Source organism: Scyliorhinus canicula, chromosome 19, assembly GCF_902713615.1.
Source record: "Scyliorhinus canicula chromosome 19, sScyCan1.1, whole genome shotgun sequence".
NCBI classification, from domain to species: domain Eukaryota; kingdom Metazoa; phylum Chordata; class Chondrichthyes; order Carcharhiniformes; family Scyliorhinidae; genus Scyliorhinus; species Scyliorhinus canicula.
Window position 1 is genome coordinate 29,282,366 of NC_052164.1, and position 14,817 is coordinate 29,297,182.

At 40.8% G+C, this 14,817-nt stretch overlaps 1 protein-coding gene across 4 annotated transcripts in view; it reads left to right on the forward strand.

Moving 5' to 3' along the window:
• The window catches only part of LOC119954412, an 83,053-nt gene extending 73,636 nt beyond the window's left edge, over positions 1 to 9,417 (forward strand). For all 4 annotated transcript variants that reach the window (XM_038779610.1, XM_038779612.1, XM_038779613.1 and 1 more), the window contains 2 exons: positions 1,007 to 1,060; positions 8,459 to 9,417. In XM_038779610.1, the coding sequence (XP_038635538.1) occupies positions 1,007 to 1,060; positions 8,459 to 8,511 (107 nt within the window). In that variant the 3' untranslated portion in view covers positions 8,512 to 9,417. The remainder of the gene's footprint in view (positions 1 to 1,006; positions 1,061 to 8,458) is intronic.
• The last annotated feature ends 5,400 nt before the right edge of the window (positions 9,418 to 14,817 follow it).

A 14,817-nucleotide genomic window follows, 5' to 3' on the forward strand; every position in this document is an offset into this window, starting at 1 on the left:
ATTTATCACTGCCATCTTTATTCCAAAAATATTATGTTTCAGTGTTCAGGAATTAAATGAGGGACTTCTGTGAAATTAGTCCTTGCTTTTAAGTTATAACAAGCCTGAATTTTCCATTACATATTAAATGTTCCTTGCAGTATTTTAAAGACCGTTGAAAGTCAGCAAGCAATAAAGTAAAAGTATTGTTTGTTCTAAAAAATAAAGTTAGCATTAATTGCCAATTGCATTTGAAGAAGGTTTATGGAAATAAAGGCATTGTGAGGAAAGAGCAATCTGACCTATTCTTCTCATTTACATATGCTTGCCCTGGAAGAACCTGATGCTGGCACAGTGTGCTTGAAATGGGAATGTGCGCCTCCATCTGACATTAACATATTATGAATCTGTCATTAAATAAGTGGTGTTCTTGTCAGTCCTATTGTATGCACCATTTGTGTGTCCCAGTAACAACAAAAGCATCCCTATTAGAAAGGAGTTCAGTCAATACTAAATTCCTGTAAATTACAAATTTATAATTTAAAATCAAGTGTTAATGCAATGCAAATGCATATCAGGAAATCTTTAAAGAGAGTGAATTCCATCATAGGTATCTTGGGATCTTTTCTAATTGGTTCACTATGGCATATAAACTGGAACTTATGGGGTTGGTGATTGTCTGGAGGGAGTTCCGACAACAACAAAAATGAAATGAGTAAATTTTAATGAATGTTGTGAAGCAGACTTTGTCATGTTATGTAACAGGACCGAACATTACACAGGATATTTCACAGGATAAAAAAGTGGGGCAGCAAATTCATAAAAGGTAAAATGGATGGTGGGAGGGGGGGGGGGGGGGGACTGCATTTCTGAAATTGGATGAAGAAACATTGTTGTCACAGAAACATCACTAACTTTGATCAACCCGAAAAGAAAGTGACATATAATATTTGAAGAGCAGCAACATAGATATGTAGACATGGCTTCAATTCACACTCATGATTTTCTTTTCCGTTTTTTTGCAAAGGACAAAAGGGAGAAATGTTCGTTGGCCTTATGGGACGACGGTCTTCAAGTGCTGGTATGACACACAATTTCTGATCTTGGTCTGTTCCTCCTTTCTCCACTCTTAATAGTGTGGGTACGTAGCAGGCCATAGTCAATCAAATCAACTTTGGATTTATTATTTTCCGACATGAATTATTTGTGCAGCTTTTCAGCTCCAAACATTTTTCAATAAATTAGTTTGAGAGAAAGGGAATAAATGTTGACCCAGTCAGAGAAGTCCACATTCCTTGAATTAATTTTTTAAAATCTGCATTATCATTCTTTGAAGTATTTTAATAATTTTTGGCTCATTTTAATTGATCATTCAGGGAGAAAGCTTCCACTTAGTAGATTAGGGACGACAGGATTGCACAATGGTTAACACTGCTGCCTCACAGTCAGGTACCAGTGTTCAATTCCGGTCTTGGGCGACTGTCTGGGTGGAGTTTGCACGTTCTCCCTGTGTCTGCGTGGGTTTCCTCCGGGTGCTCCGGTTTCCTTCCACAGTCCAAAGATGTGCAGGTTAGGTGGATTGGCTATGCTAAATTGTCCATTAGTTTCCAAAAAGGTTACGTGGGGTTATGGAAAAGGGCAGGGGCATGTGCCAGGGTGGGGTGCTCCTTCCGAGTGTTGGTGCAGACTCGATGGGACTCTTTCTTCACTGTAGGGGTTCTATGATTGATTGCCAGGCCACACTCACCAGATGCAGGTAAAGAACTGAGGGGCAGCATGTTGGTACATTGGTTAGCACTGCTGCCTCAGAGTGCCAGGGACCTGGGTTCAATTCTGACCTCTGTCTGTGGGGAATTTGTATCTTCTTCCTATGTCTGCATGGGTTTCCTCTGGGTGCTCCGGTTTCCTCCCAACGTCCAAAGATGTGCAAGTTAGGTGGATTGGCCATGTTAAATTGCCCCTTAATGTCCAGGAATGTGTAGGTTAGGTTCTGGATTACAGGGATAGGGCAGGGTAGACAGTGAAGTGTAAATGGTTAGAGTGCTTATTCAAAGGTGGAAACTCGATGGATCAAACTGCCTCCTTCGGCACTGAAAAAAATGAAAATCGCTTATTGTCACAAGTAGGCTTCAAATGAAGTTACTGTGAAAAGCCCCTAGTCGCCACATTTCAGCACCTGTTCGGGGAGGATGGTACGGGAATTGAACCCGCGCTGCTGGCCTTGGTCTGCTTTACAAGGCAGCTATTTAGTCCACTGTGCTAAACCAACCCGCCTTAAACTGTCGGGAGTCTATGTGGTGGACAGTATAGCCCTTTTTAGTCCATTTCCCACATCTGCCTTAAACTGAAAAGAACACAGCTTTCCTTCCCCACAACCAGTTGTCTCTTTCCATTTTGTTCACCACTATGAATGATATTATCAATCATACCACAATGTGACTGTGTTATCATAGTCTCGCCAACAATGAACTGGATCGAGGCAATCCAAATTAATTTTACTTGCAGCATTTAGAGCTGTCAAACACAAGATAATTGTCAAAAGGATGCTGGTGCACTACTGCATTTGGATTGTGAAAGAAAATGAATGTGTCCCTGAAGTAGCTTCCTTTTATTAGATAAATAGGAAAAAACTGATTTCGGTAATTTCATACTCAAATGCTTGGTTACATAGAAGAGAAATATTTCACAAAGATCAAGTATAGCACAGCCAGTTGTGACGGTTACAGACAGGGATGGGAGAGAGCTGAAAACCTTATCTCCGTTCCCTTATAGTCCCTATTCAGTGTGCCTTTGAAAATAAAGGTTGGCACTGGGTGCAGCTATGTTGCATTAGAGTGCAGCTGGACTTTGGTGAAACACAGAGTTAGGTGAAAAAGGGAGCAGGTGATCCGTCTCTTTTCCCTGATTGGTGAGAGGGATTTGTGAGTACTTCTGCTCTTTAAAATAAAAAATCTTCAGGAATTTAGAGCACAAGGGGAAAGAGAGACTTTCAGTAACTTTTCCAGTACAGAACACCAGAGGTCAGAGAAAGAGTGAATCTGGGGAGGGGCAGCTGAGAAGAGCTGCAGGAAAACATTAAAAGGAGCAGCCCAGTGTTTCTCCACTCGATCCAGAGGTGGAGCTCCTGACGTAATGCTGGGATTCAAAGGTGATGCAGGGCAAGTGGAAACTATTGAATGGGTGAGTACAGATGGTGAGTATTTATACTCCTATCATCGCTTATATTTTGTAACGTCTTTATTCTGTGGTTTCTACTTTGGAAGGGCTATATTCTGTTTTAACAGGGTGAAGGGAAGAAGGGCCCAAAAGTAATTGATACTATTCAACTTTCAGAGTCCTTTAAAGATTTAATCCAAAGGGGCAAGTCATGGTAGGAGAGCTCAAAGCCATGGTTTACTCCCCCTATTCTTTGAGAGAAGCTGGGTACTTTTCCAATCCCCTGAGCTAGCATGTGTGCAGGTCACCTGCTGCAGTTCCTGGAAGCCATAGTTTTGGAGCTGGAGCAGTAGCTGGGACACTGTGGAGAATCCGCGAAGCAGAGAGTATTGTATAAAGTACAGCACGTTTGGGAGGTGGTCACACCCCAGGCGAAGTGGCCCCAGGCAGGAATGGAATGGGTGGCCACCAGGCAGAGCAAGAGGACGAGGAAGGCAGTGCAGAAATCTCCTGTGGCTATTCCTCTGCAAAACAGATGTAACACTTTGGTTACTGTTGAGGGGAATGTCCTCTCAGTAAAATGCAGTGACAGACAATTTAACTGCACCATGGTTGGGGTGGCACAGGGGAGGAGCAAAAACTGCAGAAATGCAAAAGTTGTAGGGGAGTCAATTATAAGGGAAATAGATAGGCATTCCTGTGGCTGCAAATGAGACTCCAGGATGGTATGTTGCCGGGTCAAGAATGTCTTTGAGCGGCAACAGGACATTCTTGACGGGAAGGGTGAACAGCCAGTGGTCATGATACACATGGGTACCAATGGCATAGGTTTAAAAAAAATAGGGATGAGGCCCTAAAAGCTGAATATGGGGAGTGACGAAGAAAGTTGAAAAGTAGGACCTCAAAGGTAGTGATCTCAGGATTACTACCAATGCCACGTGCTAGTCAGAGTAGAAATAACAGGATATATCGGATGAACATGTGGCTGGAAAGATGGGGGTGAGGGTGGGGGAGACTCTCAGCAAAAATATATTCCAGTAAGGAGGAAAGATTCTAACAGAGGGATAAACCAAGCATAGCTAAGCAAGGAAGTTAAGGAGAGTGTTCAGTTGAAAGAAAGAAAAAACTTAAATGAGGGCAAGGAATATAGAAACTGACAATAAGAACTTTTAAAAATATGTAAAAAGGAAGAGAGGTCAAAGTGAACATAGGCCCCTTAGAAAACAAATCTGGGGAGATAGTTATGGGGAACAGGGAAATTGCAGCAGAGTTAAAAGGATATTTTGCATCAGTCTTACAGTGGAAGATAATTCGAACATGACATTAATACTAAAAAATACAGGGGAGGAATTAAATACAATCACCATTACTAAAGAAATACTATTAGACAAACTAATGGGGCTAAAAGCAGATAATTCCTGATGACTTGCATCCTAGCATCCAAGAGTTTTTTGAGGACGGATAGAGGGGAACCAGTAGATGTGTTGTATTTGGACTTCAGAAGGCATTCGCCAAGATACATCACAAAAGATTAATTCATAAGATAAGAGCCCGTAGTGTTGGGGGTGGTATATTGGCATGGATAGAGAATTGGTTGACGGACAGGAAATTGCGAGTGGGGATAAGGAATTCTTATTCAGGTTGACGACCAGTGGAGTTCCACAGGTATCAGTGCTGGGACTGTAACTGTTTACAATATATATTAATGAGGAAAGAAGCAAATGTACTGTAGCCAAATTTGCAGACAACTGCATGTGAAAAGGCAAGCTACGAGAGGGATGCAAACAGTTTGGCAAAGTGATATTGATAGGTTACGTAAGTGGGCAAAAAGTTGGCAAATGGAATATAATATGGGAAAATGTGAAGTAGTATGTTTTGGAAGGGAGCGCAAAAGAACAGAATATTATTTAAATTGTGAAAAACTGCAGCAAGTTGCAACACAAAGGGGCTTTGTGCTAGCATATAGGTGCAGCAGGTAACAGGAAGGCTAATGGAATGTTGGCCCTCATTTCAACGGGGTTGGAGTTTAAGTGTTGGGAAGTCTTGCTACAACTGTACAAGGTGCTGGTCCTGGTGAAATCACATCTGGAGTACTGTGAGCAGCTTTGGTCCCCTTATTTAAGGAAAGATTGGAGGTGGTTCAGAGAAGGTTTAATAGGATGATTCCCAGTATGGAAGGATTACCTTATGAGCAAAGGTTAAACAGGTTGGGATTCTATTAATTGGAATTTAGATGAATGAGCGGTGATCTCATTGAAACATTTAGAATTCTTAAGGGGCTTAACAGAGTAAATGCTGAATGAATATTCCCCTCATGGGTGAATCTAGGACCAGGGGGCAGAGTCTCAGACAGAAGGGTGCCAATTTAAGATTGAGATGAGGATTTTTTTTCTCTAAGGGGGTTGAGTGTCTTTGGAACTTCTTGCCACAGAATGCTGTGGGGGAAGAGTCTTTGTGCACATTTACATTGGATATAGATAGATTCTCGATCAGTAAGGAAATCAAGGGTATGGGGAAATGACAGCAATGTGGACATGAGAAATGCCAGGATCAGCCATGATCCTATTGAATGGTGGAGAAGGCCTGAGGGACTGAATAGCCTACTGCTGTTCCTATTTCTTATCCTCTTGTGTTTCTCAACCCCTGAGTATGGGTTCAAGTTTAAATAAGCAGAAGCAAGCTTTGGTGGGTTTAAATAAAGAGGATTATTTATTCACTCACTCTGCGAGTCTAAATGGTACATTAATCACTCTCAAACACACACATACTTAAGAAAGTTATGGTTCAAGAGGACTATGCACTTTTATGCGTTGTAGTTCATAGTTCATGTCTTTAGCTCATTATGGGAGAAGCAGCTATTGTGGGCCTGCTGAAGGAAGTGGTTTGTTCCTAAAGGTTAGTCGAGGTGGTTTTAGTAGCTGGCATCGTTATCAGCATTGCTGTTGGATTCTCTTGAAAAGATTACCTTTTTCATAGACTCATAGAATTTTACACCACAGGAGGCCATTCAGCCCACCGTGTCTGTGCCAGCTCCCAAAAGAGCTACCGAGGTAACCATATTCCCCAGCCCTATTTCTGTAGCCCTTTAAATTAATCAAATATATATCCTTCTCTCTTTGAAACCTCTTATGGAATCTGCCTCCACCACACTCCCAGGCAATGCATTCCAACTCCCCACTTTGGGTAAAGACGTTTCTCCTCACCTCATTCCTAGCTTGCTTACTGACCATCTTGAAATTGTTAGCCCTACTCACTGACTTACCAACTAGTGGAAGCAGAATATCCTTCTTTACCTGTCAAAGTTATTCATAATTTTGAACACTTCAATAAGGTCACCTCTTAATCTTCTCTGTTCTAAGCAGAAGTGGTTAGCACTTCTGCCTCACAGCGTGAGGGACCCGGGTTCAATTCCGGCCTCGGGTGACTGTCTGTGTGGAGTTTGCACTTTCTGTGTCTGTGTGGGTTTCCTCTGGGTGCTTCGGTTTCCTCCCACAACCCAAAGATGTGCATGTTAGGTGGATTGGCCATGTTAAATTGTCCCTTAGTGTCCATGGATGTGCAGGCTATGTTGAAGGGTTATAGGAGGTGGGGAGGTGGCTTGGGTCAGTGCAGACTTGATAGGCCAAATGGCTTCCTTCTGCACTGTAGGGATCCTATGAACAAACCCAGTTTCTCAATTTTTCCTTGTGTCCGTAATTCCTCATTCCTGATATTCTAGTAAATCTCCTCTACACTCTCTCTAGGGTTTTAACGTCCTTCCTTAAATAAGGTGCCCAGAACTGAACACAACATTCCAAATTAGGTCTGACCAATGATTTGTAGAGGTGTATAATCGCTTCCTTACTTTGATACTCTAGGCCTCCATTTATAAACCAAAGGTCCTATAAGCCTTCTTGACACTGTTTCAACTTGCCTGACCACCTTCAGAGAATTATGCACTTGAACTCCAAGATCCCTCTGCTCCTGTACTCCCTTCAAGGTTGTATCATTGAGCCTGTATTGTCCCCCATGTTTCTTCTCCCAAAATGCATTACCTCACATGTCTCTACATGGAATGTGAAATTTCTCTGCCTGAATCATGAATTGATTCCCTTTGTATTTTTACCAGGAAGTCAAGTTTCTGTTTTGGTGCACTTTTGGAAAAGAATGGAGAATAGATTTTAGGGTGGCACGGTCACTGGGGCTTTCTTTGTTACATTCAACACTTGGAAACGTGAAGTCGAGAACTTCAATGTTTTTGACTTTTGGGTAAACCATAAACAATAGTAGGTTTAAATTGCACAACTAGGTTCCACCTAGATATTCCCATTCAAGGGGGAGGTCCCCACCCATGTTTATTCAATAGTGAACTTTCCATTTTAACCACCGTGCTAGTCACCACTTTAAATAAGAGAGAAGTTACAGAGAATTATATGTTGTATACCATCCATGTTTAAGGTTATGAATAGGGTATGCCTCCACTGGGCATAAGTATCCTGTACCCCAACACAAGCTGAGGAGCTCTTGCTTCTGCACTAATACCACATTAAATATTCTGCCTCTGAGCTATTCATGGTTACTTAGGCTGTTGCCAATTAGAAACAGATTGTCCACTTATTTCAGATAGTGGAAGTATCTGCGGTCCAGATTTGAGGCCAAATTACACAGATGAAAGGCCAATGGCTAATCCATTGTGCTGTCCAATTCTCCAGCAGCGATTGTATTGCAGAGAAAACCAATGAAGCGGCCATCTCATTTGACGGCACCTCCATTTTGCCAATACTTACAAGAAAAGTTCACTTCAGAATCTTTAAGGGTCCTTGACCCAATCTGTTTGCTGAAGGAAGAGTGGCATGGTGGCACTGTGGTTAGCACTGCTGCCTCACAGCACCAGGGACCCGGGTTCAATTCTGAAACCTTGTGTGGAGTTTGCACGTTCTCCCCATGTCTGCGTACGGTTCCTCCGGGTGCTCAGGTTCCTTCCCACAGTCTAAAGATGTGCAGGTTAGGTGGATTTGCCATTCTAAATTGCCCTTAGCATCCAAATATGTGCAGGTTAGGTGGGGTTACAGGGATAGGATGGGGGAGTGAGTCCAGATAGGGTGCTCTTTCAGAGGGTCAGTGAAGACCCGATGGGCCAAATGACCTCCTTCGCGCTGTACGGTTTCTATGGATTCTATGGAAAATGGCATGGGTGTAAGCTGCTACAATGATGTGCTGGAGGAGAGGAAAAAGAAAATAATTTTTGGAAAAAAGTACAAACGTTAATTGTTTATTTCTGATTAAGGATGAGATGCAGCAAAGTCTGGAGATATATTGAATTTTTTACCCTTTTTTTTTCCAGAGGCACCACCTGAATGGGAAAGAATCCAATACTACGGTCGAAGGCGCAAATAAATAGAGCAAAACCATCTGAATGTCCCCTACACCCTTCCATTAGGAAGGAGATTTTTTTTTTTTGCTAAATAACCAGTAAATCAAAATTCCTTGGAATTGACCAACCATAAACACTGATGCGAGACACTCACTTTAAAAAATATCTTGTATAATTTGTCAAAGCTGTTCAGTATTTTAATCTCTTCATGCAGAATCTTTTCAGTTAAGGTTCACAATGACAGGAAAATCCAAATGGAAAGTGATTAAAAATGCCAGTAATCTATAATGCCTCGGATGACGCATAGGTACTATGTCCATGTAATCAAGAATAGCATTGGATGATAAATGTACATTGGAAATTTGGTGCATCGAAAAAACCTGGAAAGTCATAATTGCTGGCAATGAATTGGGGATCTGTGATATGAAGTGTACTGTTAATTTTATTCATTTGGTTCGTATCAATTTAATTTTAAAACTTAAAGTGCTAAAATAGGACCTCATTTAAATTCGACATGTGCTTTGCCAATATTTATGCAGCTATCTATAGCCAGCTGCAAATACCACTGCAGTCTGAGGGGGTGAAAATTCAATGCGCAAATGTAAATTCAGTTTTAAAATAATATCACTTTAAAAATCCACACATCAAATGAAAGTGGATGCTGCATCAATCATATCACAAGATCCAAGCACTTAACGTTTGCTATTTCATTCAGTTGGCTATGTTACACAAAAGAGAAAATAATGCATTGATTCATTTTTCTTGTCCACAGTTTTATGGTGTGTGACCAACAAAATTTTTTAACTGCAAGGGCAGCAACTATCCAGATTATTAACAGAACATTTATTTTCTGTGTCTGATTTAAATTGATGATTTAGTTATGTGTCTGTTCTAATGGATCAATAAACTACGCATCTGTAAAGTGTTAACCAGGGTTTGTACTGTTCTCTTTTTAACGCCGCACCAGTGGGATTTTGTGAAAAGAACAAGCAATAGAACATCTTACAATTGAAAATCTACACTATTATTCAAAAATAGGGCTTGACATTCCTCCCACTGCTATTCTCTTAAAGATGTGGCAGTAACTGTGCTTCTCTAATAGTCGCATGAACATATCTGAGCGAGTGGTTGAGCATACCTAACTGGAAAAATTATTGAAACAAACCATGTGCTGATTCAGCTGATCACAGCCGGTGGTAGGGATGGTAAAATTGCCCTCAGCACTGCTGCATTAGGAAGAGAGCAATTGACCATGTAGCTAGCCATGGACTGCAGTGGGTGTATGGCGATATTGGGCTGAGGATAGGCTTGTGTTTGAGTGTGATCAAATAGCCTGTTGAGAATCAATTGTCAAGGCTGAAAAATGTGTAATTGCCATGGGGTTCCAGTTACTGGCAGGTAATCAATGTCCGTAGAGCAAGAAGTCAATTACTTCAGAAGGGGAGAGGAGTAAATGGGCAAGAAAAAAAAAAGTACTTTGTGCCTAGCCTGAATGGAGGCTTTCCACTTAAATAAACTCCCTTGCACTCAAATAAACTTTCACTATTAATAGAAACTGCAAATGAAGCATTCAAGATATACAATGCATTTTGGGAATAAAATTATGTCCTGTTCAGTTTTGTTTGATGATTGCTGTTAGTGTTTAACAACCAGGTCTTTAACAAACCCAATTCTTATAAATCTTACCCAATTTTCCAGGGAAAATAGTGTCAGTCAATATACATATTGACCATTGAATCCAGGGCACAGCAAACCACAGAGCTCAATTCTCACTGTCTCAGCATAAGGAATAAAAGCTATAATGAGCCCATCAAAAGAGGAAAATGGAACCAGACACATAATTGTTCAGTTTCGCAAGACGTTATTCAATTGTGGTGCTTGACTGAAGCTAATTTGAGGATTTGAAATGATAGACTTGTTATCTGGGTATAAATAGGATATCTCTGTGAAAATAAGAGATTGATTATTGCAGATGAGCATGAGAGAGAGCCCGGACAGAAATCTGGGTCAATACTGTAAAACACATTGTAGTGCAGCTGTCTGATTGCATTGTCCAGAACTTTATTACTGGCTCATAAGTGCAGCTTTACCGAGGCATCTTTCAGTTGGTTAGAATTAACTACAGAATGCAGATTAACATGAAAATATCAGCACAGTTTAATTGTGTAATGGTTAATCACCTATCATCAGCGTTCAATATACAAATTGAAAATGAACTGTCCACATCAGCTGTCAACCATCATCACAGAGCACAAAGACTTGTAAATTTGTCCTAAAAGTGAAAATATAGAAAGCACATTTTAAATTTATTTTGGCAATTACTTAGATGATCATACTCCAGGTGCTCATTTTATTCACATTTTTAGCACTCCTCTGACTGTCTGTATTTAGCTTGGCTTTCTACAGTATTATGAACCTTACATTTAAATCATATTAGTTTAGCTCAGTTGGATGGACGACTGTTTGTGATGCAAAGCAAGGCCAGCGGCATAGGTTCAATCCCCATACCGACTGAGGTTATTCATAAAGGCCCCGCCTTCTCAACTTTGCCCCTCGCCTGAGGTGTGGTGACCCTCAGGTTAAATCATCACCAGTCAGCGCTCCCTGTCAAAGGGGAAAGCGTCATGTTGCCAGGTTCGGCAAGTACACTATCTTATTAGATAAGGTTAGGTGGTGTTATGGGGATAAGGTGGGGGATTGAGCCTTACTCTCCAGGGAAAATAGTCGCAGTCTATCCAGCCTCTCCTTATAACTCAAACCATTAAGTCCCGGTATCATCTTAGTAAATCTCTTCTGCATTCCTTTCTAGTTTAACAATATCCTTTCTATAATAGGGTGATGAGAACTGTACACAGTATTCCAAATGTGGCCTTACTAATGTCTTGTACAACTTCAGCAAGATGTCCCATCTCCTGTATTCAATGTTCTGATTAATGAAACCAAACATGCCGAATGCCTTCTTTACCACCTTGTCCACCTGTGACTCCACTTTCCTTTTTTTAGAATTTGGAATACCCAATTCATTTTTCCAATTAAGGGGCAATTTAGTGTAGCCAATCCACCTATCCTGCACATTTTTGGGTTGTGGGGGCGAAGCCCACGCAAACACGGGGAGAATGTGCAAACTCCACACAATGACCCAGATCTGGGAGTGACTCCACTTTCAAGGAGCCACAAGCCTGTACTTCTAGATCTCTTTTTTCTCTAGCTCTCCCCAACACCCTACCATTAACTGAGTAGGTCCTGCCCCGATTCGATCTACCAAAATGCATCACCTCACATTTAACTTAATTAAACTCCATTCATAAGCCCACTGGCCCAATTGATCAAGATCCTATTGCAATCCTAGATAACCTTTTTAACTGTCCACTATGCCACCAATCTTTGTGTCATCTGCAAACTTACAAACTATGCCTCCTCAATTCTCATCCAAATCATGAATGTAAATAACAAGTAACAGTGAACCCAGCATTGATCCCTGAGGCATAGCGCTGGTCACAGGCCTCCAGTTTGAAAAACAACCTACAACCACCCTTTGTCTTCTGGCATTAAGCCAATTTTGTTTCCAATTGGCTACCTAGCCCTGGATCCTATGAGATTTAACCTTACACAACAATCTACCATGCGGAACCTTGTCAAAGACCTTGCTAAAATCCATGTAGACAATGTCAACTGCACTGCCCTCATCTACTTTGTTGCTTACCCCTTCAAAAAACTCAATCAAATTTGAGAGATATGATTTTCCACTCACATGATCTGCTTGATTCTCTTTCTAATAGTTTAAAGTTTTATACAAAGGAAGGACCTAACAACAATTCTGTTGACATGACGCATTTGTAAAACAATAAAACACAAATCATTGTTTGATTTAATGCATTTTTTTTGTCAAAGATAAACCACTCAGAATCGCAAAACAACTATTCAGCAGCCCAATTGTCTCGGCGTGAAAACTTTGTCTATAATTTAAGGAACCATGTCTATCATACTATCAATTTCATCACCATTGAATCATTTTGCTTAAACTGTCAGCAGCAGTTACCATGAGTAAAGGAATAATATATTCCATAGATTGTTGAAAGCCACCTTGAAATACCCAATTATCTTGAATTGTTTTAACTTCCCATTATTTAATACCAAGAAAAACCCAGTGCGTGAAAAAAACTTGGATTTTCAGCGCATGAATTTCTGAATTTAGCAAAGTGTAGAAGCTGAAAGAGTAATTTCCTGCAGTTTTATATCGATTATGGCGAGTCTTCTGACTTAACATTTTTAAGGCAAGGGTCAAGATCATAAAGTGCTTTGATTTTATCTTTAAATTATTTTATGGGGGAGGGCAATTCAAACATCACAGGTGTAGCATGGCTGCCCAACTTGCCAGGCACAAAGACTAATCAAGCTCTCGAATGTCTGGAAAGGTGGGGAGAGAGTGGGTGAACAGGTAGAAGCCTAAAAATCCTAGGATCAGGGAGATCCTGGATGAAATTCTCCGCCTCAGGCCGCCGGTAGCGGAGTTCCTGGTGAGGAGGGGAATCCAGAGTCGGGGAGAAGGATCAGTGCCAGGCACCAATCCATTTCTGATGCTCCAAACCCCCCCCCCCCCCCCACGTTGGTGACAGGATAAAGGTTCGTGTCCCAAGCCAGCGTAGCAGGCCGGCACCAGATTTTCCAGACCCGTGTGATTCTCCTTTCCCCTTTGCTGAATCACATGGGTGAGAATTACTAGACATGGACAAGCATGGCCCTGATGTGGTGGACCTTGCGGTCTCTCAAGGGGTAACTCCTTAAGCAAGTTTCCCTCAAAGTTCAACCGAGGGCCCTCAGTTCAAGGGCAATCAGGGATGGGTAAGAAATGTTGGCTCAACCATCTAAGCCCATATCCCGTGAATGAATAAAAAAAAATGCATCCTGAGATGGGCACCCATAGAGCAATTTCCATCTTCTGCAGTCTTGTTTTGATCTTTCATCGTAAGACTACTGCATCTCACAGTAAAGTGCTCTATTTAAGGTTAGCGATGCTTATTACTGGCCAAATGAAAAAGGGGTCTGTCACTTCAATCTCATTTCAGAGCCCTGACAAATGTGATTGCAGTTTATGAGCTCTTTTGATTGGTAGATTACACAAATGAAAAGACAACGTAAAGATTAAGTATCATTCAACTGACTTCCAGATATCAGTCCTGAATTTATCTTTTCCTAGTTTCAACCTGTGACCGTGTTGCAATTTGAATTTAATTTCCTGGTTTAACGTTTTCCATACCATTTACAATTTTGTACACCTCCACAGATTAATCTTTCAGATGTCCCTTTTCAAGAGTAATGAGTCTTAATTTCTCATAATCCTCTTGTTAAGTTGCAACAAAATTATGTTAAAAGGGATCTCTTTCCCCACATATCTTTTCCGAGTTCAATTGTATTTCTTTGTTTAGTGGGTGCCAATTTAATCAGGTTTTCTTGCGTCAAAGAGTATATTAGTCACTAAAAACCTGAGAAAAAATAACAGGACAAATACACACTGATCATAAATGAAAAGTCGAGTCCAAATAAAAGTTTAAAAGTGTATACACAATCAGTCCTTGCCTTGTCTATGATGGTGATAAGTTGCAGCCGTGATGCTGGGTGGCTCTGGTAGAGGTGAGTTGGGCAGTTTAGCAGGTAGTTTGGAGACATTGGATTATGCACTGTGACTGAAAAGCTGCCTTATTTCCATTAGATTGTGGCTGTTGCTGAGCCTTGCCCCCTTTCAGGTGCAACATCCCACGTTCTCTCAAAACTAGTCAACAAAATTCATATAAGAAATTCCAGAAAATGGTTACTGCACATCATCAGCCATTTTTTGCTCAGTCTCTTTGCTTGTATCACTTTCAAAAATGCATCTTCTTAAAAAGTTGGCTGTAAATAATTCAGGGCTGTAATCCACTATTGTGTTAATATCTAATTATAATAGTCACTTATGGCAAAGCATTCCATTTTCCAATCACCCCTTTCATGGAAAACATTCTACCAACTTAATTTTTCTATATTTCTGCTTATACAGTAATCCCCAGTAAATAGATTCAAAAGTCATGGGGAAATATTTAATTGATCATCCTCATTTGTAAAATTTTTATTTTGGTCTTCGTTTAGCCTTGCTGCTCAGCAAGAAAAGCCACAATATTTTGATCACCTTTTTCCATAACTAGAAGCACTTTTCAACCATTTGTTTGTTTTCTAGCTGCTGTCTATCCAAATTGAGTATGGGCGGTTTTTAAATTTGTCGGCAGTGCAGCAATATTATTGTGGACAAATTTTTTAAAAAATTAGAGCACCCAATTCTTTTTTTCCCCAATTAA